At 50.2% G+C, this 25,326-nt stretch overlaps 9 protein-coding genes across 9 annotated transcripts; 5 read left to right on the top strand and 4 right to left on the bottom strand.

Annotated features, from left to right (window-relative positions):
• Positions 1–300: 300 nt before the first annotated feature.
• On the top strand, positions 301–3,273 carry LCP9604111_7059 (coatomer subunit beta'; the record flags this gene model as incomplete). The annotated part of the gene is made up of 6 exons (XM_039075049.1): positions 301–318; positions 434–496; positions 550–571; positions 632–663; positions 723–1,991; positions 2,044–3,273. 6 exons carry the CDS (start codon positions 301–303, stop codon positions 3,271–3,273), a joined length of 2,634 nt encoding a protein of 877 aa, XP_038927061.1.
• Positions 3,274–4,214: 941 nt separating this feature from the next.
• LCP9604111_7058 (serine/threonine-protein kinase) lies at positions 4,215–6,469 on the bottom strand (the record flags this gene model as incomplete). The annotated part of the gene is made up of 6 exons (XM_039075048.1): positions 4,215–4,412; positions 4,471–4,835; positions 4,885–5,300; positions 5,361–6,135; positions 6,197–6,346; positions 6,433–6,469. 6 exons carry the CDS (start codon positions 6,467–6,469, stop codon positions 4,215–4,217), a joined length of 1,941 nt encoding a protein of 646 aa, XP_038927060.1.
• A 686-nt stretch (positions 6,470–7,155) lies between these two features.
• On the top strand, positions 7,156–8,835 carry adaB (chromatin-binding transcription regulator ADA2; the record flags this gene model as incomplete). The annotated part of the gene is made up of 3 exons (XM_039075047.1): positions 7,156–7,248; positions 7,325–8,716; positions 8,767–8,835. 3 exons carry the CDS (start codon positions 7,156–7,158, stop codon positions 8,833–8,835), a joined length of 1,554 nt encoding a protein of 517 aa, XP_038927059.1.
• A 434-nt stretch (positions 8,836–9,269) lies between these two features.
• On the top strand, positions 9,270–10,254 carry LCP9604111_7056 (enoyl-CoA hydratase/isomerase family protein; the record flags this gene model as incomplete). Its single annotated transcript, XM_039075046.1, has 2 exons — positions 9,270–9,501; positions 9,623–10,254. The coding sequence occupies 2 exons, from the start codon at positions 9,270–9,272 to the stop codon at positions 10,252–10,254; spliced, it is 864 nt and encodes a 287-aa protein (XP_038927058.1).
• A 256-nt stretch (positions 10,255–10,510) lies between these two features.
• LCP9604111_7055 (mannitol-1-phosphate 5-dehydrogenase) lies at positions 10,511–11,677 on the bottom strand (the record flags this gene model as incomplete). The annotated part of the gene is made up of 1 exon (XM_039075045.1): positions 10,511–11,677. The coding sequence occupies one exon, from the start codon at positions 11,675–11,677 to the stop codon at positions 10,511–10,513; it is 1,167 nt and encodes a 388-aa protein (XP_038927057.1).
• Positions 11,678–12,948: 1,271 nt separating this feature from the next.
• On the bottom strand, positions 12,949–13,980 carry LCP9604111_7054 (SUR7/PalI family protein; the record flags this gene model as incomplete). The annotated part of the gene is made up of 3 exons (XM_039075044.1): positions 12,949–13,197; positions 13,402–13,779; positions 13,861–13,980. The coding sequence occupies 3 exons, from the start codon at positions 13,978–13,980 to the stop codon at positions 12,949–12,951; spliced, it is 747 nt and encodes a 248-aa protein (XP_038927056.1).
• Positions 13,981–15,082: 1,102 nt separating this feature from the next.
• Positions 15,083–15,493, bottom strand: LCP9604111_7053 (uncharacterized protein; the record flags this gene model as incomplete). Its single annotated transcript, XM_039075043.1, has 1 exon — positions 15,083–15,493. One exon carries the CDS (start codon positions 15,491–15,493, stop codon positions 15,083–15,085), a length of 411 nt encoding a protein of 136 aa, XP_038927055.1.
• Positions 15,494–21,404: 5,911 nt separating this feature from the next.
• Positions 21,405–23,453, top strand: LCP9604111_7052 (putative MFS phosphate transporter; the record flags this gene model as incomplete). The annotated part of the gene is made up of 2 exons (XM_039075042.1): positions 21,405–21,889; positions 21,944–23,453. 2 exons carry the CDS (start codon positions 21,405–21,407, stop codon positions 23,451–23,453), a joined length of 1,995 nt encoding a protein of 664 aa, XP_038927054.1.
• Positions 23,454–23,908: 455 nt separating this feature from the next.
• LCP9604111_7051 (RCC1 domain-containing protein) lies at positions 23,909–25,282 on the top strand (the record flags this gene model as incomplete). Its single annotated transcript, XM_039075041.1, has 1 exon — positions 23,909–25,282. One exon carries the CDS (start codon positions 23,909–23,911, stop codon positions 25,280–25,282), a length of 1,374 nt encoding a protein of 457 aa, XP_038927053.1.
• Between the last annotated feature and the right edge of the window lie 44 nt (positions 25,283–25,326).

Genomic DNA, 25,326 nt, shown 5'->3' with positions numbered 1-25,326 from the left:
GTATAGCTTTCTTCAATGCAAATGAATTTGTAGGACATTTGTATAGCGGATAGACCGACTAGAAGGCGGTGAGCCAAGGCGGGAATCCCTTGTGGACACATACATTGCTGTCCCTGAATGAAGCGCACTCCCTCAAGCTCTCCTTCATCTCAATCCTTTCTTAATTCCTCCAATTAATAACTTGCCCCGAGGATCGCTCCTCCCTATCATTGGGCTGTTTGAGCGGCTCGCGAAATCTCCTATCGCTGTCACAGGCCCAACACCGCATCACACAAACACTCGTCTCATCCCCCACACAACATGCGGCTCGACATCAAGGTACGCACGATAAAACGTTTCATATAGTTGCAAATCTGCTCTTAGCACATACAGTGATATGATTTCGCAGGTGAACGTCCACAATTGGAGGGATTGCTGACGATAAATGTTACAGAGGCAGCTGTTTGCCCGCTCCGAGCGGGTAAAGGGGATTGATTTCCACCCTACAGAGCCGTGGGTAAGCTTTTTCAATTCACTCAGTAGCTTCGCTCAAACTAATTTGATTCTTAGATCTTGACGACCTTGTATAGTGGTATGTTGAGGGAGGGGCAGTATGCGAGACGTACAATGCGCTAATTACTTTCCTGTATAGGCCATGTCTACATCTGGTCTTATGAATCGCAGGTAAGGCCTGACACAGATTTACACTCCCTATACTCTCGTCTAACATGTCTACCCTGTAGTCTATCATCAAAACCTTCGAACTCACCGATGTCCCCGTCCGTGCCGGTCGATTTATTGCGCGGAAGAACTGGATTGTCTGCGGTTCAGATGACTTCCAGCTCCGGGTCTACAACTACAACACATCCGAAAAAATCACCTCCTTTGAAGCACACCCGGATTATATCCGTTCTATTGCCGTTCATCCTACCCAGCCGTTTGTGCTCACAGCCTCCGATGACATGACAATTAAGCTTTGGGACTGGGAGAAGGGTTGGAAATGCGTGCAAGTGTTCGAGGGCCACAGCCACTATGTTATGGGCATGGCAATCAACCCAAAGGATACCAACACTTTCGCCTCCGCATGTTTGGACCGGACCGTGAAGATCTGGAACCTCGGCTCTCCCCATGCCAACTTCACACTCGAGGCTCACGAGACAAAAGGTGTGAACCATGTCGACTACTATCCACAGGCTGATAAGCCATACCTCCTCACCACCTCCGACGACAAGACCGTTAAGATTTGGGACTACACCACGAAGGCACTCATTGCAACCCTCGAAGGCCACACAAGCAATGTCTCGTTTGCTTGCTATCACCCCGAACTCCCTGTGATAATCTCAGGTTCCGAAGATGGAACCATTAAGATTTGGCATGCAAATACCTACCGACTGGAGCAGTCATTAAGCTATGGCCTAGAACGAGCATGGTGTGTTTCCTACCAGCGGGGTAGACAGGGAATTGCGATGGGTTTCGACGATGGTGCTGTCGTGGTGAAGATGGGTCGGGAAGAGCCCGCCGTCTCAATGGATGGGTCCGGTAAGCTTATCTGGGCAAGACACAGTGAGGTCGTGTCGTCAGTGATCAAGGGTGGCGATGCTAGTGTCAAAGACGGCGAACCCCTTTCTCTACCAACAAAGGATTTGGGACAGTGCGAGGTGTACCCGCAAACCCTGTCGCACTCTCCCAACGGACGTTTTGTTTCTGTCTGTGGTGATGGAGAATACATCATCTACACCGCATTGGCATGGAGAAACAAGGCCTTTGGGCAAGCTCTCGATTTTGCCTGGGGTGCGAAAGACAACAGTAACGATTACGCTATCCGCGAGTCATCGACAAGTGTGAAGATTTTCAAGAACTTCAAGGAGCAGAGCGCCGGCCTTGATGTTGGGTTCCAAGCCGAGGGCCTCTCTGATGGTGTCCTTCTGGGTGTGAAGGGTCAGGGTGGCATTGGCTTCTTTGACTGGGAGACTGGCAGCCTGGTTCGGCGAATTGAAGCTGACCCAAAATCCGTAAGTTTGCTCTACCTTGATATTTGGAAATTATGCTAATGGACACGTACAGGTCTACTGGTCCGAATCTGGTGAATTGGTTACCCTCGCCTGTGAAGATGATTTCTACGTTCTCCGCTATTCTCGCGAGGATTATATCAACGGTCTGAACGCCGGTGAAGCCGACGAGGATGGAGTTGAGGCGGCTGTTGAGTTGGTTGCTACAATTAACGAGACCGTCCGAACTGGACAGTGGGTTGGAGATTGCTTCATCTACACCAACTCCACGAACCGCCTGAACTACCTTGTCGGTGACCAGACCTACACAATCTCTCACTTCGACCAACCGATGTATATTCTTGGCTACCTGCCCAGGGATGGCCGTATTTACCTTGCCGACAAGGACGTCAACGCCGTCTCCTTTAGCCTTTCGCTCAGTATGCTTGAATATCAAACAGTGGTGCTACGCGGTGATATGGAAATGGCATCTGAGCTCCTCAAGGATGTGCCCCAAGACCAGATGAACAAGGTCGCCCGCTTCCTTGAAGGCCAAGGATATAAGGAAATGGCCCTGGAAGTCGCTACGGACCCCGAGCACCGCTTCGAGCTCGCCCTTGCGTTGAACGATCTTGAAACCGCACTCACGATTGCCCGCGAGGCCAATGTTGAGCACAAGTGGAAGATTGTCGGTGATGCTGCCCTGGCCGGCTGGAATCTTGCTCTTGCCCAAGAATGCTTCACCAATGCCAAGGATGTCGGTTCTTTGCTGCTGTTGCACACCGCTAGCAACAACCGCGAAGGACTCAAGGCCCTGGCCGCTCAGGCCTCGGAGTCAGGCCTCCACAATGTCGCCTTCTCTACTTTGTGGTCTCTGGGCGATATTGATGGCTGCATCGCTCTCCTCATCCAAACCAACCGCATCGCTGAGGCAGTCCTTCTCGCCCAGACCTACAAGCCTTCAAGCGCCCCTAAACTCGTTGTCCAATGGAAGGAGTCCCTAGAGAAATCTGGCAAGACAAAGGTTGCCCGCCTTATCGGTGTCCCGCCCGGTGCCCCCGATGTCGCCTCTACCGATGACGATCTCTTCCCTGAGTGGGATGAGTACATTCGCCTAGAGAAAGAGGGTAATGTCCCCGAGCCCCCTTCCTCAGAGTCCTTGATTGATATCAACGGCGATGAAGAAGAAGAAGAGGCAGAAGCAGAGCCCGTGAGTGCGACCAATGGTGCACTCGAAGCGGATGAGGAGGTAGAGAAAGCCGACAAGGCTGCAGTAGATGAGGCCGATGCTGCCGAAGCCGAGTGAACGAACAAAAAGCACCGGGTTCTGTTTGGTGACTTTTCAGGAGAGTTAGGTTGATCGTTTGTTTTCTGGCTGACCAGTCAGTTCATTCTTGATTGCGAGCGGCGTCTTAACGTGTGTCCGACTTTTTTTACTCTCTCTTATTTGTAATTGCGCTGTCATGAGTCTCTGGAGCAAATTACATGCCTAGATACAAGCAACATGTTTCCCTTTATTTCTAGTCATTTCTTGGTTGTTTTATTAGATCATTGTACATGTACTAGGTACTAAACCGGATTCTCCTTGGTGCTTGGGCTTGTATGAGCTCATACTCTGTGAACGTTACTGAAGGCTTCTAGTGTCTAGTAGTAAAAAAGACATGCCTGAATGGGCCACTGTCTACCTGCTGCCCTGCGGTGCAGTTGCTGTATTCTGGTCATAAAATAGAATACACCACGCACTTCGCAACTGAAACCGCCCAGGGACGTGATCCATCCTACTCGGAGACTAAATATGATGCAGAACTGTTTGGGCATTGTCCATTTGAGAGTTTTATCGAGAATACAGGACAAGGGTGCAGACGATGACCGCTTGAGAAAAGCAACGAAACCAAGGGTAAGAAAGGAACCTGCCTAGAGAGAATGAACACTTGAGATGGAAGGGAGATGACCGAACAAGACAGGAAAATCAAATCAAAGCGCTCAACGGCCATATGAAACGACAAGAAACAATGTCGTCTCGAAGATCAGGAGCGCCTCCGATATCAAGATGCCACAGACTCCGTTGTGATGGAAAAAAGAACAATATGATGGACAGAGCGAAAAAAGGGAAAAAGAAAAGATCAAGATTGGTCGATATGTTAATGAAAGACATATGCGCAGTTAGAAAAGGAAATGGTCTCTATGAACCTCTTGTCTCTTTCTCGCAGCAGGAATTCTCGATCTAATTTGACGCGGCGAGAATCTCTACTCCGCAATGCTACCGAAGGACGGGTCTTTAACACTGCCGCCTGCATCGCCGAGGCCAGCCACGGGTCGGTTGTATGACCATCCGGCAAACTGTTGCTGCATGGTTTGCGACAGGACGGGGCCATCGACATATGAGTCCTGGGGCGCCTCCCTGGTGAATTCAACATCAAAGTTCTCAGTATCACGGGCATCCACCTGCATTAAGTTAGCCACATGTTGGTCCATTGCATGATCAGGAGTGAAGAATACATACCACGTTTGGTCGGAAGCTGGGTTCATACTTCCTCTGCAGAAGCTTACGCCAGTCGATGTTGGCAAAGAAGTGGTGAGACTTGATCTCCGCAGCACCGTTGGCACCCAGTCGGCGCACAGGGTCACGGTCCAACAGTCGACTGAGAAGATCCCGCGCAGCAGGCGGGACGATGTCGCTGCTGGGGAAGGTCAAAGGCTCTTGCAAGATCTTACGATACATTTCGTTGGTGTTTTCATCATAGAATGGAGGCAGGCCTGTCAACATCTCGTAGAGCAAAACACCGAGAGTCCACCAATCCACAGTCTTGGTGTAGCCGTTGCCAAGGAGAAGTTCTGGAGCCAGATATTCAGGGGTTCCACAGAACGCTAAGTTTGGTTAGATATGTAGGGCGTATCATGAGTGGTGAGATCTTACTATTGGTTCGGTCTTCATCTTTCATGTCTAGCTTGCAGAGACCGAAATCGCAAAGAGCGATATGCCCGGTGTAATCGAGAAGAATGTTCTCAGGCTTGAGATCTCGGTAGATGACTTTGAAGCCGTGGAGACACTCGAGAGCGCACAGCAACTCTGCGGTGTAGAAACGGGCTCGGTTGATATCAAATCGTTGCTCCCTTTGCAAATGGTGGAACAACTCTCCGCCGTTCACAAATGCTAACACGAAGTACAGCTTCTCAGGCGACTGGAATGAAAACTTCAGCGGAACAATAAACGGGTTGTTAATTTGTGCAAGAACCGATCGCTCGGCGAGTGTGTGTGTGACTTCCGATCGCGAGATAATGTGAGCCTTGCGAATTGTCTTGAGGGCGTAGATCCGACCAGTATCCTTCTTCCTGTTAATCCCCGACTGTTAGAAGTTTGGACCCATATAAGTAGATATCGAGTCAACCTACATGACCTGCATGACCTTTCCGAAACTACCCTTGCCCACAACCTTGAGCAAATCAAAGTCTTCTAATTTAAGACTCCGCTGCTTGTTCTCCACAAAGGAAATACCAATCTTGATCGAGCCAACGCCAAATTGGAGATCCAGCCACTCAGTACCTTGATGACCCTGTTGACGCCCTTGCTCATCATGAGCTGCGGCGGCCTTCTGGTTATCCTTCTTGCTGAGCTTCGGATCCTCCACATATGGCTGGCTCTCTTCAAAGCGAGGGTTGACCTTGCATGCGCCCAAGAAGATATCCTCACTCCGTCCGGCACCAGGCCGGGCAGCAGGGTTGCGCAGATACAGCTGTACATTCAACTCGGTCTTCCGGGACACATCGAACTTGAAGGCTGTATTATCACCAGCCCACAATGGGCTCTCTGGAGTTCCCGAAACGGCATCCACAAAGACCTGATTCTTCTCGAAATCAAGGAGGGCATACGGAAGGTATTTGGTGGAATAGCGACCGTGGATAGTGGGGGCGGCATTGATTCCCCCACTTGTGGACTGGGGTCGGCCAGATGGCACAAAGGAACCCGCTTGGTTCTGAGATGAATGTGACGAAGAAGAGGTACTTGGGCGCAGAGAAGAGGACGCGTAAGAGTTATTTTGGAAATGCGAGTTGAAGATCTGTTGGAAGTGAGGTGACAACGAAAAATTGCGCCCTTCGTGGAGAGTGACGATAAGGATTCCTGGGTTCACAGGGGCCACAGGAGGAGATACAAGAGACTCGGAAGCCGCTATCAGAACGATGGACTGATTAGTTACTGGGGGGGAATTCTAGTAATAAGAACAACATACCGATCCCGTTCGTTGATGGGGTGGCGGAGGGCGGGTTAGAGGCGACAGGTGTCAGAGCCTCATCACCATTTGAGTCACCCTTGATCGTCGAAGTAGACGACGACCGGCCAAATGATGAGGTCAAGGGCGCCAGATGCGTCTCCTTCAACTCTTCAGACGAGTTGGATCATTAGCGACTGCCTCTGGTCCACTGCAGTGCAGAGAGGGGTATTGAGGGGGGAGAGAGGGAGACCAACTGCCAGTAAACATACTTTTAGTGAGCTTCCAGGACATAGTGGCGGTTGTTGTAAACAGATCGAAAAGAAGAGATCAAAGTCCAAGGTACCGCAATGCGTGTGCAGGGTGCTAAGAATCACACCCAATAATCAACACGCAAATGCCCCCCAAAATAAACCTGGAGAGCCACACAAGGACACAGATGATACCACGCAAAAGGAAAGGAGTCAAGACAGAGACAACCACCACTATAGCTTTTGAAATCCGAATGGAAGCACGACTAAGGATAAGAAGAAGTCGGGGAGATCGAAGATCGAATGAGAATAAGAGAGGGGAAGTCCCCCCTGTAATTATAATACGAAGTATACTATAGATTACCTAATATTACCTCTTTGATTGGTTGAGCTGGTCACACACTGGTCACTCCAAGGTACAGTAATTAATCAGCCTCAGCCACTGCTCCGCCACAAGGGTTAACGACGCATCACCTTCCACGACTTGAACAATCAAGGCAGTTGACTCCACAGAACGAGGAAGTTTGAGATCCAGCTTGGATTTGTATTGGTATCATTTTGCCTACTCTCCCAAGTTCCGGAATATTCCCCGCTCCGAAGTGCGGAGACACCTTCCCCGGAATATCTAACCTCAACTTTCACCTGCAACTCCAGTACTCTCAGACTCCTGACTCTGTTTCTCTCGATACCGCACCGGACAAATCCTAGGATGAAAGGGATGGAAAGATAATGGGTGTGATACGCAAGAAGACCGCCTCGCGCGGCACCGAGGCCGGCACCAAGTTCCACTGCGATGTGTGCTCCATTGATGTTACGTCAACAGTAAGTCTTCATGTCTGTCATGGCCATTTAAAGGTCTGTTGTTTTGTTCAGAGACTAATGCGATTCCATCGCATAGGTTCGCATCTCGTGCTCGCATCCCGCCTGCCCCGAATATGACCTCTGTGTTCCCTGTTTCTCAGCCGGAAAGAATTCCAAGAACCATGACCCCGCCACACATCCATTCCAAGTGATCGAACAGAACTCAGTCCCCATATTCCAGGCAGATTGGGGTGCCGACGAAGAACTGTTATTGCTGGAAGGCGCCGAAATCTATGGGCTGGGTTCCTGGGCAGACATCGCAGACCACATTGGCGGCTACCGGAGCAAGGATGAAGTGCGAGACCACTACTACAATACATATGTGAAGAGCGTCAACTTTCCGCTCGCAGCCCGTGCCGATCCAGACGATAGGGCCTTGCAGGATTCGATCTCCAAAGAGGATTTTCAAACACGCAAGAAGCGTCGCATCGAAGAGCGCAAAGATGCAGCCAAGACAGCACCTCCAACCACACCAAAGCAGAAGCCGACTGCCAGTGTACCGGCGTGTCACGAAGTGCAGGGCTACATGCCGGGACGATTGGAGTTCGAGACCGAGTTCTTGAACGATGCCGAAGAAGCGGTGCAGCACATGACTTTTGAGCCTGGGGCTGGATTCAATGAAAATGGCGAGCCAGACGCAGAGACCGAGCTCAAGATGACCGTGGTTGACATCTACAACTCCCGCCTGACAGCGCGAACAGAGCGCAAGAAAATCCTCTTCGAGCACAACCTCCTCGACTACCGAAAGAACACCGCCTTAGATAAGAAACGGTCCAAGGAAGAGCGAGATTTGTTGAACAAAGCAAAGCCACTAGCACGGATGATGAACTGCAAGGACTTTGAAGACGTCAACAAGGGCTTAGAGTACGAGCACAACCTCCGCCTAGCCATCTCCCAGCTTCAAGAATGGCGCCAGATGGGCATCGGTGACCTAAAGGCAGGCGAGAAGTACGAGCAGGATAAGCAACAGCGCGTTCAACGACTGCTTCCTCAAGGATCATTTGACCGTTTTGCCAGCACCCGCCCTAAGCAGTCACAGCTGACAGAGACACCCGCGGCAGCGATTCAGCTTACAACACCTGAACTGCCTCTGCGACTGCAAAAAGCGGCCAATCCACACGCACCAGCGGACTCCACCGAAGAAACACTGAACGATTTCGATCGCGCCTTCGCTGTCGATGGGGATGCGCCTCCCCCGCAGCCGGCAAAGACGAAATATGTGGTGCCTCCATTAAGCGGGATGCCGTCGTGGAAGCTGGACAATGAGACTGCTGCCGATCTGCATCTCCTGACCAAGGAAGAGGCAGAAGTATGCAATGTTCTACGCCTGATGCCTAAGCCATATCTGGTCATCAAGGAGACACTGTTGAAGGAAGCAATGAAGCAGGGCGGCAACCTGAAGAAGAAAGATGCACGGATGATTTGCAAGGTATGTTTCTCACTCGACTCTTGCATGCGGACTCTTACTGATTCTGTTAGATTGAGGGCACCAAAACTAGCCGCATTTATGATTTCATGGTACACAGTGGTTGGATCAACAAGGCGTAGGTGCGCCAGATCCATCATACGCTGTAATTGCTTCTGAGCTTATTGATATCCAAATCTATTTGTGATTTCGTTCGGGGGCGTTTTTTTTTCGGCGTTCATAAGGAACTTGGGAGGTGGGCGGATGTATTGATCTCATACGGCACAGGCAGGTTGATTTATCACCTGCAATTCGTACAATTGTACAATGCATAGTAACATACAGCTATCGTCTAGTGTAAAGCAACAAGGCCATAGAACACTTCTAAAGCCATCCTTGATAGAGACGTAGTAAACTATCCCCCACACTCCTCGGTCCTCGGTTCTCCGCATCTGCAAACTACCCCCAACTTCTGTCGATCACCTCTAGTTTCCTATATCATTTCCTTAATTAACTCTTCTTTCTCCCCTCTCCTCAATAAAAAATCAATCTCTCCTAGAAATACCAAGAAATCAAAATGCCATCCTTCACAATCCAGCCCCCGACCCCAGCCCACGCAACCCTCACCTACCCAGCACCCCACATCCTCCTGGTTACGCTAAACCGACCCCGCGATCTGAACTGCATAAACGCGCAAGGCCACGCAGACCTCCACGCCGTCTGGGAATGGCTCGACGAAGAGCCGAGCATGCGCGTGGGCATCTTAACGGGAAAAGGACGAGCGTTTTGCGCCGGCGCTGATCTAAAAGGTGAGCGCAGCCATGTCTACATACATACAACAGCAAATATCACAACAACCGCAATCTCACAATCCCCTAATGCCCTAATCCCCTCTCCAATCCCTTCTAACAAACCGCTAACTCAATCCAGAATGGAACAACCGCACCTCATCAGCAGCAACAACCTCAAGTTCCACAACGCCAATGCCAAACAGCGGGTTCGGCGGACTAGCACGACGCAAGGGCAAGAAGCCCGTGATCTGCGCCGTGAACGGACTCTGTCTCGGCGGCGGCACGGAGATGATCATCAACAGCGATATCGTGGTTGCGTCATCGCGGGCGGTATTTGCGTTGCCGGAGGTGAAGCGTGGGGTTGTTGCGCTTGCTGGGGCGTTGCCGCGACTTGTGCGGACGGTGGGCAAGCAGCGGGCTATGGAGATGGTTCTTACGGGGCGGACGGTTGGGGCTGTGGAGGCTGAGAGGTGGGGACTTGTTAATTCTGTTATTGGGATTGGTGAGGGGGATGGGGACGAGGAGATTGGTCGGGCTGTTTTGGGGAAGGCTTTGGGGGTTGCTGGGCAGATTGCGGGGAATAGTCCTGATTCGGTGCTTGTTAGTCGTGAGGGAGTTAAGTTGGGGTGGGAGGGTATTGGGGCGGATGAGGCTACAGCGATGTTGAATGATACTTGGGTTAAGAGGTTATATGAGGGGGAGAATATCAAGGAGGGGCTTAGGGCTTTTGTGGAGAAGAGAAAGCCCGTCTGGGTGGATAGTAAGTTGTGAGATTACTTTTTTAAGAGAAGGATGGCAAAGGATATTGATTTTCCATTCGCTATTCATAGTTCAGTTCAGTCAGTTCAGTCAGTTCGTAAAGTCATATAAAACACTGATCCCATTACTCCCGCGCCGTATACCTGGTATTCGCGATATTCCATGCAAGTTGAATTTCAGTCAAAGCGAAATCAAATGCGCGGTTGCCCTGCCTCTCTTCTGAAATAGTGATGTTAGGATGTTGTGAGAAGGCGCAAGAAAGAGGTGCCTACTTTGCGTCAGATTGTACGCGGTCCACGACCTTGACCACGTGGGGGAAGAGAGGGTGGTCTCGTTCCAAGCCGGTCAATTGGGCAGCAGCGTCGGCAGGCGAGTTCTCCTTGAGGACCTTGGCCAATTCCACACTCTCCTCGTCACCTTCCACATTCTGGAACCGCATAGCCATCTCAAGAGAGCCCATCAGTGCGTCAAACTTTCCGCCACGCTCAGCCAGCTGGGCAGCCGGGCCGATGAAACGCTCCTTGCGGGACAGTTTGCGCATTGGGGCACGGCCCACTCGCTCGACCGTGTCCTCAAGGTAGTGGTTGGAAATTCGGGTGATGATGGTCTCGACGTACTCCTGCTGCTCGGCGGCGCTGATCTCATGTTTGTCGATGATGAGGGAGGCAGTCTCTTGAAGCACGTTACGGACAATGCCGCGGATGCGAGGGTCCTTGAGGGCTTCGGCAATGGTCTTCTTGCCGGCATTGTAGCCATAGTAGGCCGCAGTGGCGTGGCCGGTGTTGACGGTGAACAACTTGCGCTCAATGTAGGGCTCCAGGTGACCGACCCAGTGAATAGCTGGGATGTCTGGGTGACCAAACTCGCCGAAAGGAGTGGACTCCACGGCCCATTCATAGAACTTCTCGATGCGTACATTGAGACCGCTGTGGGCGGGCTGGCCAGGTACAATACGGTCAATGGCCGAGTTAGCAAACCGGGCTCGGTCTGGCATAGAGCCAACACGGTCTCGGGCGGTGTTGTCTTTGATGAACTGGTGTAGAGTGTCAGTGGCACCGATAGCGTTCTCACAGGCAATGACGGCCAACGGTGTGGTGGCGGTGCGGGCGTCGATACCCTTGGCAATGACGGGAGCGATAAACTTGAGGATGTTCGGACCCACGGCACAGGTTACAACACTGGCGGTTGAGATCTCCTTGATGACATCGCTCTCATGGGTCTTGGAGTTGATTGCACGGTAGTTGGTGATGGTCTTGGTAGACTCGCCCTCATCACTGACCTCAGTGACCTCGTAGGACTTGGTGTTTTGTAGAGCAGTGATGATGCCGTCCATGACATCGACGAAGACGACCTCAAAGCCAGCCGTGTGGAGGAACTCGGCCACGAAGCCACGGCCGATGTTACCACCACCGAAGTGAACAGCCTTCTTCTCCATGTTTAAGTTGAAGAGATGTGGGAGTATAAGTGGGAATTGAATTGGAAGTAGAAGTAGAGGCTATAGTAGAGTAGAGTAGAGAGAGAAGTAGAAGTGGGAGGAGAAGTAGAGTAGAGTGGTTAAGACTAAAGAGGAAGTCGTGTAAGTTGCAGTTTCTCCAGGGGAAAGTGCAGCTATTTAAGGAAAGAGGGGGAAAGTAGGGCAGAAACTATGAAAAGGCCTAGGACTATGCTCGTCCCTTGGAAATCTCACGATGACTTCATAGATAGCTCGGCGACGGGACTAACCTCCGCCCTGTTTAATGAGGACATGATGAATATTTCCCATCCCTGTATTATTGCTCGATTATTTACTTGTAATTCTCGATTTCGCTCCAATATTCTAAACAAAGAGGATTATTGACCCGAGAGATGTTACATTCCTTCTTCTTCCTCCCCCCGCTTTCATGTCTGTGCAACTCCAACCACCACCGAGGGCATACAGACAATACACTATTCCCATTTGAGCAACTTATAGGTTTCGTTTCATGCGCACGCTTGAACCATTCACCGGCAAAAGAAAAGAAAGCACCGGGAAAACCCGCCCATATTGGTCAATACTTCGCGCTTTGACGAGAATCTTGGCGACTACAGTCGGAAAATCAGCCGGGAAAAGTCCAACGGAGTACAGTGGTCCTAGGCGTCTGAGCCATTATATGGAAACTGGGTATATTGGTTTGAGGTATAATACATGGTTACTCCAAGGAAAATTCGAGACTCTTCACGATATTCAATAGAACCTCAACTGATATCCACATGCGGTGACGTCGGATGAACGGTTGACCCAGTTTTTTCCCCATTAAGTAGCGGCCAACTCCATCAAGCCGAGGTCTTTATTCGAAGTACGTCTATCGCCTTCCACGCGCTCTCGCTCTAGCCCCGATGGACTATCAGATCACTGCCTGGTTTGCACTGCCCAACATGCCTGAGCCCCTGGAAGTTAGGGGGAAAAAAGCCTCACCCTCGAGGTCCCTCCGGGCCCGACCATTGGCCCCTCAGATATCGCAAGCCGGATGGGCAATTTTGCAATTTCGCTCGAAACTAGTTAGATTGGCCACTGTTCTCTATTGGTTACGCGGGAAGAATCTGATGGGTGATATCATTCGATTCATAAATGGCTCTCTATCTACTATAGGACGGATTATATGCGATTCTGCGAGTTTCCCCGATCTCCGCTCCCCCATCTGTAACCTGCGCTCTCCGACTGGCTAAGACCACCGCTCCCTGTGCTGATTACCCCTCTATATCTTTTGAGACGGCCGCAGGCGCATATCCAGCCCGTTTGTTAACATACACATTCACAAAGCAAGCAACGCTACCGGCGAGTAACAGCCCCACCGCGGCCCAAGTCATCCCAAGGAATTTCTCGCCATAATGGGCTGTCACGTTCGAGCCCCTGCCGTGGGCATTAATCAGAGCGACGAATTCAAAGGCGATGACCGTTGCGATTATGGATGCGACGCTGACGGTAAAAGACCCGACCTAATTTTATGATATCATGGTCAGCCATTTGCATTTGCCGTGTTCTGGGGAAATCCGAACTCCGAACTGGAAAATGGAAATGCACCACGCTGAACTGGGAAGTACACTCCAGTACTGCCTGCATAAACGACCTGCACAGGCAGAGTTTATGTAGGGGGCTAACTCGATCACCAGATCGTGTTCGTGTATATGTCACTAACTCACCATGAAAAACCAAAATTCAAGCGGGCCCTGGCATGCGCGCGGAGCGAGAGTCGTCCATACTCGTACAAGCATCGCAGCGCCCATCGCGCCAATGCCGATACAGTACATCACCGCCATGACTTGGCATGTCATTCTGAACGCGTGGAAGTCGTCGCTGATCACGCGCTGCCACCTCATATCCGGACTGGAGGTGAGCTCCTTCGGCCAGGCTTGTGTCGGGTCAAATGAGGATGAAATCGCGCGGTTCGAGCATTCGGTCACGTTGCGCGTGACTTCTGTGCCTGGGTCGATGGTCACCAGTGTTCCCTGGCAGTAGGACATGACGTGGACGGAATATAAATCGCGCACTCCACTGCCGGTGCTGTCTGGTGTGTAGAGCTAAATGGATAAAGGGGGTCGAGTCAGTCTTCTGACTCTACCTGCCACTTCTAGGGAGTATTTGGAGACGGTCGGACTTACCGTTAAGATATCCACATCGTCGAGGAAGTTCCTCTGCGTCCCTGAGAAGAGACATAGGAGGGTGAGTATAAACGCGACGAACACTGCCACCGTCTGGAATAGGCCCTTGAAGTCCGACATGACGGCGGATCGGGTGTATGCGTTGGTCTGGTTCTGGTGGTCTGCAAGATGTAGTTGGATCCGGTATGCAGCCTCTGGGGATGACCACAACAGATGATGCGGAGGCTCGATATTCAATGAGAAGACAGACACCCGAATCTGCGATTCTCGCCCGGTTCGCGATCCTTATATACATACCATAATGGAAGCGGGATAGCCGGCACGATCGGGGTCAAGATTTCTCACGATCGCTTCATTCCAGACGTGGGCTGTTAGAAAGGGCGGGGACACATATATTCTTCATAGTAGTATCGAGAGTTAATTCTTCGTGGAATGTATGCATTGCCCGTAATTGCATACAGAGCAAAAGCCATACGGAGCGAAAGCCTACAGCTATTCGAAATGTAAGTCTGGAGTAGCCAGGTATGATGGCTGGGAAGGGGATGAGCGTGGTCTTGTGCTCTTCAGGAATGTTGGGAATGTTACCAGCCACGAAGGATCTTGCATGTCGATATCGTACTTGTGTTTTATTAGTGGGATCTGGCATTGATGAATTAGTTTAGATAATATTAGATATGACTTGAGCATGAATTGTATCTATGGGCTGGTTGGGAATATTTCAATCTTAGAGATGAGGGGATGTGCCAGGGCTATATATTAGACCCCAAGAGACCCCAAGAGACCCCAAGACATTTGACGTCAGCGACAAGGGTTTCGTACTTATTGCCTTGGCCATAGACCTTTTTGCACATGTTTTTGCGCTAATCTCCAGATTGGTTCAGCATCCTAGAAATTCTCGGCACAAAAACCTCAATTCTGAGTCAGTCGGGATTTCAGCCCAGATCGAAATTTACCCGATCAAGCCATTTGCCTTGTTTGAGTGGAAAACAACTAATTATTATGGCAAATGTTGAAGAAATAAGGAAATACTCGTCTCCCAATACGATTTGACTTACTTATGTTCCTGTACGGCGTGTTATCATCGAACAAGGGGAAGTGTAGTCCCTGGCGGAGACTTGTTGAGTATAAACATTTATGGATCGCTATCTCTAGTTTATTTCGATTGCATGTTTACTGCTGACCTTGTCAATTTGCGATCAAAAGGATCACTGCATGAATTTGATCAACTATGTTCTTCAGTCTGTTCTTCTCGCTTTCCCTTTTCTTCGTTCGCCTTTTCCTCCTGGCTCTTCGATTGTTGGTGGAAAGCCAATGTATATGCATCCGGGTCCCACGATAAGACTCTGGTATTCATCTCTTGCAGCTTGCGATCTAAAAGTAGTTCCATCTCATCCTTTTGTCCCTCATCCAACAGATCAAGGCGTTCCTTCCAGGCGTCCTCGATACTTTCGGTAGGTCCAAAAAATCGCGAGTCGATCTTCTGCCAATATATACCATCAAAAGCAAAGCTGTGCAACGCTGCGTACAGAATCCAGAAGTCTCCACTCTCCCAGCTGTCATTCATAGGACCGGAGAGTTGCTGATCTTCTCGCAATCGACCCTGTTGGATTGCTATATCTTCACAATTCTTCATCGCTCTGAGGAAGATCTTTAGACGACATCGAACGACCTCGTCCAGTCATCGAGGCCCTTTGGCCAGTCCTCAGGCTTCTCAATGAGCAGCCACCAAGGTGGCGCATAAGAGAATTCAGTGGGTGCTGCGTACGTGAACTCCCAGTCCACCACGCCGGCAATATGCATATTCTCCTTGAATAGTACATTAGCGGGCCTTAAATCATCACACCAAAGTTTGAAAGGCTCTTTTTCGAGTAACGGGTTTGTAGGTTTCTTATCCCTAACGAGCTTGCGAAAGAGCTGCCGCGCCACAAATTTCCGCCGACAGTCGTCTGCAGACTGCACCGAGTCATTTCTCTAATGAACTAAATGATTGATGTTGAGTTCTGCAAGCGCTTCGATATATGACGAAGATGTGTCGAATGTTGTATGTAGGCCGGGCAGTTTCGACCGCGGTAGTCCCCCTAGTCGAACAAGTTCATTCATATTCATTGATAAAGGCCGAAGTACTACTTCCCAGGTGAAGTCATCGGTCTGGCTAAGGGATCCTACGCGAGGAAAAGAGGGGATAGAGAGTTGAAGCAGTACTCCCGCCAGCTGCCCATACAGCATTTCAAGCTTATCTTCGTCGATATCCGGGTCTAGGATTCCACGTTGCCCTTTCGGACATCTCGGTGTGTTAAGAGAGTCGTGAATTTTCGACTCGTGGTCAATATAATCCATAATAATAAATGAGCTGAGACCGAGGGGACTCTCTTCCTTGTACCCGAGTGAAGAATAAAAGGAACAGGTATTGAAGTTTGGTCGGCGAGGAACCGCATGACGGCGACCTCATTCACGACTTTTTCCTCGGGGAAAAGGACAGCACCGGGCTGCGATAGCCGGATCACGGTGGCACCATTTCGGTACTTTAACCGCAAGGATATTTCTGAGTATGGCAAACTCGGTAGCAATGCCTCTGTTGTGAGTGAGGATGAAATCTGCAATCGGTCTGAGGATGTCAACTTCAAGAAATTGAACGAGCCACTTGTCAGACGTTTCCTCGGCTTATTCCCAGGCCATATCGTCAGGGCACATTTGAGTCTGCATATTTGCCTCTTGTTCAATTGATGCACAATAAGATTAGTGAGATAAAGCCGAGAAGAGGGCCGGAACATACAGGGTTGTGGGTTTTTTTAGATTTTGGAGAGACAGGGTTATTACATGACTATTGGGGGCTCCTAGCAATCGGCAGAGTCAGACTCATGCAGATGCCCAAGGGGAAGACAGGAACTCTGCCAAAAGCCGAGGGAAAGGACGGGGAAAGAGTTTCAAGCCAGGAGCTCGGATTTCCCGGCCCAAGATAGGAGAACAGTATCCACAGGTCGAAGAATCTCATGAGAGGAGGAAGCATATCACTGCCAATTCATACCGTTCTAGCTCTTGAAGAGTCTGCTACTAGTAGACATCTTCATATTCACCGTCTTCATTTCGTTGATGTAGAGTGGTCTTCTCGTTTACTGTTCGGATCTGTTCCTACCATTTCCTCCCACGCGATGGGCAAATGGCGAAGGAGCAACGGCGAATTCTCATTGAAGCTTCTTCATTAAATATATTTTTGCATTTCTAGAAGGATGCTTGAAATAGAAATGCGTCTCTGCAATGTCGCATTGACTCGGAGACCATCTCATCTCTAAAGAGTTATTACTGTTACCTCAATCTGAAGGCTCCGCTGTGAACATCCTGACGAATCAAATGCACTTTTCGGGGTAACCTTGAAATCTCCTATAATAGTAAGATAAATCTAAGAATTATATAGAAAATGTAAAGTGTACATCAAAGACACCACATATATTGCATACAGAAGTTCAGCTCTTGCTTCAAACATAGTTACTTGTTGGTTCTTTTGTCATTGATACTAGTAACGGACTTCATCTACACTCGATATATATCTTGCTATATTCACATGTCTATGACAAAGTATGCATTCGCAAAAGGGCAACGACACACGACAGACATTGCCACATTCAGATGTTCCTGTTCCTATCATCACATGGCTATATCATCACGTTACCATTCACATTAAGCGAGACTATGTCGTTGTTTGTCTCATTTGTGAATAGTGGCATAAACCGACCGCCCTTAGGATACCTATAAGAAGGTGGCCCTGCCCCCAGAACTTCTTCTTCTTTTCTTTCTTCTTCAGCTCTCTTTGCCTCTGGCTTAGATCATGTGTAGTATCTGTTCTTACCAGTTTAATCTCTGGTAGTTCTGCATTGCAGAACGTCATGATTATTCCAATATTTGGACCTCGCGACTTGGCCTCTGTGCTTGCACACGCCTCGTTGCACTGTGTCACTGGGCTTACACTACCCCCGGTCGACGCGAACTCCTTTTCATCAACTGTTCGGCTTGCCCGGGCGCTTGGAGAAGATGTGTGCTTAGGATGTACGTCCTTGCCAAGTGGTTCCATTTTATACCTTGTTCTGTTTCGTATGTATATTTTGTAACTACTCATGGTAGAGACAGTCTCCCAGGCAACAATAATGAATGTGTTGAGACTGTTTCTGTCTTGGGTTGGTGAGACCTGCTCCCTACCTTGTTTGAACACCAATGCAACCCATGGCTTCCTTCCCCATCAGAATGGCATCTCTACTACCCCCTGCCTACATTGTATCCCATGTTTACTGAAATTACACCATAATCCCCGAACCAGGGCAAACAGAGTTACCATACGTAATTACCTTCCAAGGTCGGAATTTTTGACAGCAATGATCAAAGTATCTGATGTAATGCATATTTCAAGAGAAGCTTGAAGCTGCCAAGGAATTCTACAACTTTCAATCCAAAGTTCTTTTCCATCTATTCAACCATCTACGATCTGCAGAAGGACTTGTTTCACTCTAGATCAACCTGAAGTCTTTCCGACTTGGCCAGCTCACTATTATTGGGAGCACTATTAATCAAAGACAATCTCCCATAGAGGTCTGCTTTCTGGATCCTAGGTAGAACGGATGGCAGAACAAGGACAAGTGATCTTCCTAGCTCATCTGGTTTGATATACGTGTAACGCCTTGTGTACATTGTTGCCTGCTAGGCCTGAGTTATAGAGTCGAGTTCCTGTTGGTGTGAACAAACCTAGTGTGCGATAGTTTTAGTGGTGGTTTTTCATGGTTTCTTGCTTCTTTAACCATTCAATTCATCTCATATTGCGTGCACTTTGACCTGATTCCTCAGTAGGCCTCGTATCATTAGAGATGTCACTTTATCTTCTGTCCCCTAAGCTGAGGGTCATATCCTTTGCGAAATTAGGAGTTCCAAATGTATTCGTTCAGGGTGAATAGCGAAGATTCTGCTGAACCTAGGAATTGGCTCACGGCCAACCTATTTAGGACATCGGAGACATTAAGGTTCTGAATGGATTAGTTGTGGAAGTTGCACATGTGATCATCTCCCTCTAGGGCTGAAATTGGAACATCGGATGATTATATAAACTGTTAGCCTATCACCTGTTCATGGATGAATTAGTCCGTGCCAAAGCAGGGAAGTGTAGACTGACCCTAGGAGATTACACGAAAAGAACTTGCAATGCAACGTATGTCGAAAGTTGATAATGACACAGTCGGATAGGATGAGCCATTAATATCTGACTCAAATGACTTTGCCAATCAGATCACTAAACGAGGGAACTTTGTATAAGACTACCAGTGTAGCTTTTAGCGCGCCCTATGGGGATGAGTTACACAACCACGTGAAGCAACATGCATAACAAAGAGATCGAGGCAAAATAAAACAAAGTCACTAGTACCCGGACTTGAACATAAGTTTGTGGTGCCGATGTGAGAGAAGTGTCACCTGGGCCGCGACACTAATTATTGATTATTCTGAACCTCCACGGGTTCGTTTGAGTGGCTGTATGAGGTTCGGAGATACCGAACCCTATGTACGTACCTAAGGTTCCTACTCGGTTATTTCGTCGGCCGATGTCGAAGTAGTGCTATGTACCCCGTATCCGTACCCATCATGGGACGACGCGACGCGGTCTGGACCCACAGAATCTGTAGGGAGTACGGAGCAGCCAAGTGCTTAATGCGAAACAGCTACGGGAGGGCAGCTGGAATAGGGCAATCTTCCTCTGCTCTTCTAGAAGGCGATGTATGCCGTCTGCAAGCTGCAAGGGCGGCATTCCAGACGGAGCATCCACGAGCAAGACGAAATAAGCAAAGGAATTCATACATGTCTTCATTGGTAGCCGAGATTAGTATCCACGCAAAGCATAGCATATAGCGCAAACCCCCGAACCGAAACGGAAAAAGGGGAACTTGGGCCGAATTAGACTGCCGGGCGCATCTCATACGCAAGGCACATGTGTGGATACAAAAGTTTGTCTGATACATTCCCGAGGATCCTAAGGTAGGGGTGTTGACCGAGACATCTAACCACATCAAACCACGCGTGAATTCCAAGGTTGACATGTTTAGCGCTGGCAACTGACCACGCGAAATGCGAGCACGTGCGTGTTATTATCAAATTCAACCCGTGGCCGACCAAGCCTTGTAGAAGCTCACTTGGCGACGCCTCGCCGGGACGCCTTTTATTGCTTGGTGGTCTTGGAATTTCTTGGGATGATGCGAGCGACAAGAGCAAGCTTTAGCCAAGAGCCTAGGAAGTCTTGACATGTAGATGCTCGCATGTCTCGATTTCAGATGCGTTCGTGGTCCCAAATCGGTCGAAAGTATACAATCCTAGTATTGATAGACGCGGATTTCGCGTGGCAACTCGCATTGATGTTAATCTAATCGATATCATCGAGTAGATACCCCGGCTAGATCGGAATGTAGCACAACAGTGACATGCAACGCGCCAACACGTGTTGGAGGTAAGTTCAGATTTCGAGGGAAGGTGCGTAAAATGGGGTTGCACATGTTCCAATGCGGCCCGCTGATTGGCCACAGATCATGCATGGACGATGTCGGGGTTCCCAACTAGCGTGGAACTGCCTCAGCCACTACGTCAATATTAAATGGTCCAGATGCGGCCCGTTTTGGGACTTGGGGTTCCATATGGAAGAGATTAATGGGAGAGAGATTGCTTGTTCGCTACGAGGCGGCGTAGATATTGGACAATGGCCTCAGAAAGGCTGCACGTGTGTCAAAGCGTGAATGTTATTCTGCTTGGAACCGAGATGACCTCCGGCTCCGGGACTAGGTGTTTGGAGGTTGCCACTTGGCCCGAGGCATCCAATTGCATTGGCATTGCCTTGGCGTGAGGTGAGGTTTAGCTAAGGATGCAGTCTATATAGATCCTGTCCATTGTCGATGCTTCTGCATATAACAGCCTAATTGTAGATACTCCGTACATGTATGTAGGAGTAATTATTTATTAAACATCTAACTCAAACGGTGAACAGAATTTATCGGCCCCGCGAAAGTTTGGGAAGATCTGCCTTGAACCGCAGGCGGTGGCAAGCAGAGTTGGGATTCTGCCCCCACGTGCGCGTTTGATTGGTCTCCGGCTGCCCCATATCAGACCCACCGGGCCCACTCCGCCCCACTTCAAGTCGAAAATCTGCTTCCGGAGCCAAATCCAGCAAGAGTAGACCCATAACCGCACCGAGACAGGGCCCCGGAGGGCCCTGACCCCGAGATAGAGTGGTTCCTACCTTCTGACTTTCCAAGACTTTTTTTCTTTTTTGCCAATTTTTTCTGAGTTTGAGGTGGAGACGCCACTGAATTGTGCCGTTGCATGTCGTCCACGCTCCGGTTCGCTCACTTCTCACTCCTTCTTCCTCCATCCTTTTCCATACTTAAGAAGTCAATCGCCGCCTTTCTGGGTTGAAGTCACTCACCTTCCCCAACCATTGTGGTCACTTCGACGCTTCCCTCCCCCGAGTTGAAGCTTACATCAAGCAAGGTTCTTGCTCACGCGACACATCTCAGTACACTCCTACGATGACCGACTTTGGTCCTCGTGCCCCTCATGGGCCCGACATGTCGGGAGACCATAACCCGCTGGAGGATATGGATATCCATGAGAAGGGTGCTTTCGATTCTCTCATTCGCCCCGACGACAGTTACACCCCCGAGGGTGTCTACTGGGCCGATCTCCCATTGTGGAAGAAAATCACATTCGTCACCTCGTACAACAACATGGAGGCAAAGCGAGAGCTGGGTGGCATTTGGGCTATGATGAAGAAAGACCCTCTCTCGCCCGTCTCCTGGTACTTCCGCAACATGGTCCTGCCTGGTGCTGGTCTCGGCCTCGAGGGTTACGTGCTCTTCTCTATCGGCAACATCAAGCCGCTGTTCCAATCTGCCTTCCCTGATTGCTGGAAACACGCCAAAACCTGCAGTCAAGGGTGGATCTACGCCATTGACTACCTCGAGATCATCGGTATCATCGTGGGTCAGATCCTGGTTGGAGTCTTGGGTGACTGGTAAGCTACAATTGGACTCCTCGTGGGAAGGAGACCGTATTAACGCACGACTAGGCTCGGCCGTCGATGGGGTTTGATCCAAGACGCCGTGATCATGCTTCTCGGTCTTATCATGTTGACTGCCGCCTGGGGTGTGACCCAGAATGGCTGGATCATCTGTTACGCTTGGTGTCTCTTCGTCTACGGTATCGGTGTTGGAGGCGAGTATCCCATGACCGCCACCGCCGGTATGGAGAACGCCGTCGGCTCTGGAAAGGTTTCCACCAAAGAAGATCGTCTGCACCGTGGCCGCAAGGTCACCAGTGCCTTCCTGATGCAGGGTTGGGGTCAGTTCTTCAACCAGGTTGTGCTTATCATTCTCCTGCTCTGCTTCCACCACGGCAGTGGTAACAACCCTTACTCCACCGTCGCTGTTCAGTGGACCTACCGTGTTTCCTTCGCCATTCCCGCCGTCGGTACTTTGTGGCTTGTGTACTACCGTGCCTACCACATGAAGGCTGCTAGCAAGCAACTTACTGCTGCCAAGAAGAAGGCCTCCGTCACCGGTTATGATGCCCAGTCTCTGAAGCTGACCTTCAAGTACTTCGGATTCCGCATGTTCGCCACTGCTGGCGGCTGGTTCGCCAACGATGTTTTCTTCTACGGCAACAAGCTCTTCCAAAGCGAGTTCATCAAGGTTATCAGTCCCGAAACTAGCTCTGTCATGCCTACCTGGCTGTGGAACTTGGTCAATGTCGGCGTCTCTCTGTGCGGATACTACATGGCCTCTTTCCTGATCGACAACAAGCTGTACGGTCGCAAATGGATGCAGATCGTTGGTTTCATGCTCTGCTTCGTCCTCTTCGTCGTCCCTGCTTTCCACTTCGACTACTACCGCCGCCCCGAGAACATCAAGGCCTTCCAGGCTATGTACTTCCTGAGCTCTTTCTTCAACCAGTTCGGTCCCAATTCCGTCTCCTTCCTTGTCGCTGCCGAGGTCTTCCCCACACCCATTCGTGCCTCCGCCCACGGTATGTCCGCTGCCTGGGGTAAGGCCGGTGCCCTTCTGGCCGCCGTCCTGTACAACTACATCGATACCCAGACCAAGTTCTACGTCGTGCCCTGGTTTGGTCTCGGTGGTGCTCTGATCACCGCGCTGTTCCTTCCCGATACCACCGGTCTGGACCTGAAGGAGCAGGAGCGCCGCTGGCAATGTCTCCGCGAGGGTCGCGAGCATGAGTACCACGGTCCTGCCGTGCACCCCAAGCACCTGTCATGGTACGAGCGCTACGTCCTGCGCAAGTCCCGCTACTACGATGCCGAACTTGACTACCAACAGAAGGTCAAGGAGTACCGCGTCGAGTGGGAGACCGCCATGGCTGCCAAGGTCGCCGAGAAGCAGGCCCACGAGCATGACACTGATGAATCGCTTCTCGAGGGCCACGTGCACACATACTTCCACCGCACTAGCCCTATGTTCAAGGGCATGGAGAAGAATGTGTCTTCCAAACAGGATACCTTCGCCTTGCCTCCCGCTGCGGAGAGTGAGTCCTCGGATGCTTCCACCCATGAGAAGCATTCATGAGAAGCATTAAGCGGCTAGTTTGCTCGGTCCTCAGGTTATTGCCTGTGATGTGACCATGATACCTTTTTCTTTCTAAAGCTAGCTATGATAATTCCCCCTTTTTCAAAATTTCAATTTTTTCTCAAAGAACCATGCATATACACCAAGTCGCTTTTTACCTTTATGCTCGCTATATGAATTGCATGACTTTTGCTTGACGCAAGCGAGACATTCGATTATTTAGATATTTATACCACTTTTGGACTTATTGCTGTACATCTTATTTTTGAAGACCGTTCATTGTAGTCAACAATCTTGGAGAGATGCCTGAGGCAGAGTGGCTGACTAACATCATATTCTCCTCCACCTGAGACATCGATGGATGTATATGAACCGAACCGCACACTTAATTAAATCCGATGATACCCTAAACATAAAACCCAAAGAGAAAAGAAGAGAAAAGAAAAGAAAGAACCATGAGACTCTTCGCCTTCGGCTCTAATGGATCAGGCCAACTAGGCATCGGCCACGAAGAAGACGTCTCCACACCAACGCAATGTCTCTTCGAGCAGCCAGAGCCACCACAAAACACCAATCTCCCCGATGGATCAGAAATCATCACCATCGCAGCAGGCGGAAACCACACCCTGCTCCTAACAACCAACGGCTCCATCTACGCCGCCGGCTGCAACGCAGACGGACGGTGCGGGCCGCACAAAGCAACCAAAAACCCGAAAGAGCCCGAGTCCGACAACAATGGAAACATCCTGCGCTTCCGTCAACTGATCATCCCAGACGCAGTCTCCGACACAGAAGTATCCAAGTTTAAACATGTTTCCGCGACGTGGGAGGGCACGATTGCTGTAGCGTCCATGCCACGACGCGGCAGCAATAACAATAACAATAACTATAACGTCGTCTACGGCCGCAATCCAAATCCAGATACAGAAGATCGAGTCTTTGTATTTGGCTCCTCGCCCAAAGGGGAACTGGGTGTTGGTCCAGACACCCCCGCCCCAGTCCCAGGTATCTGTATCCCCTCGTTCCCACCAGCGGGGTTGAGGATCACAGCGCTGGCGAGCGGGATGGCGCATTCGGCAGCTGTGCTCTCGAATGGGGATGTTTATGGCTGGGGCGCGGCGCGGAAGGGCCAGCTTGGGGAGGAGAACCGCGGGGCTAGGATTGCTTATTCGCCTGTGAGGATTTGCGTGCCGTTTTTTGCGGAGGCTGTTGCTTGTGGGAGGGAGTTTACGGTTGTTTCGGGGCGCGGGCGGTTCGTTGTTCTTGGGGATAGGGAGAATCGGTGGGGGGTATTGCGGATTCCGGAAAGTTTGTCTTTGCGTGTGGATGGAGGTTTGGGGGATCATTTACGGGGTGAGGATGAGGAAGGGCATTGTGAAGGTGCTATTCGTTATCGATATACTGGTATTGCGGCTAGTTGGCATGGGGTTTATGTACATGCTGCGCCTGGGCTGGGACGGATGGAACCGTCGATAACGGACGGGGCGTTATGCACCAAGTCTCGATTTGATTCTGATTCTGATTCTGTCTCTGTCGGTGGTTCCATCGTTGCTTGGGGGCGCAATGATCGAGGTCAACTTCCGCCCCCGGATCTTCCGACTCCTGTTAGACTCGCTGTTGGTAGTGAGCATGTCCTTGCTCTCCTAGGAGATGGTCGAGTGGCGGCGTTTGGATGGGGTGAGCATGGGAACTGTGGACCCGATACAGATTCACAAGGGAATGTGTCGGGGACATATAATGTGATTCCGCTCCCCGAAGCCGTAGGAGTGGATGGGAAGGTTGTCGGAGTTGGAGCGGGATGTGCAACTAGCTGGATTATTGTGACATGATCGCCGGAATTTGGGAGCGTCAAAGGTTGTTGACAACTGCACTG

Source organism: Penicillium roqueforti (genome assembly GCF_015533775.1).
Source record: "Penicillium roqueforti strain LCP96 04111 chromosome Unknown scaffold_20, whole genome shotgun sequence".
Lineage (NCBI taxonomy): Eukaryota > Fungi > Ascomycota > Eurotiomycetes > Eurotiales > Aspergillaceae > Penicillium > Penicillium roqueforti.
Note: the sequence above shows the minus strand (reverse complement) of the source record. Positions and strands in the feature narration are given on the sequence as shown.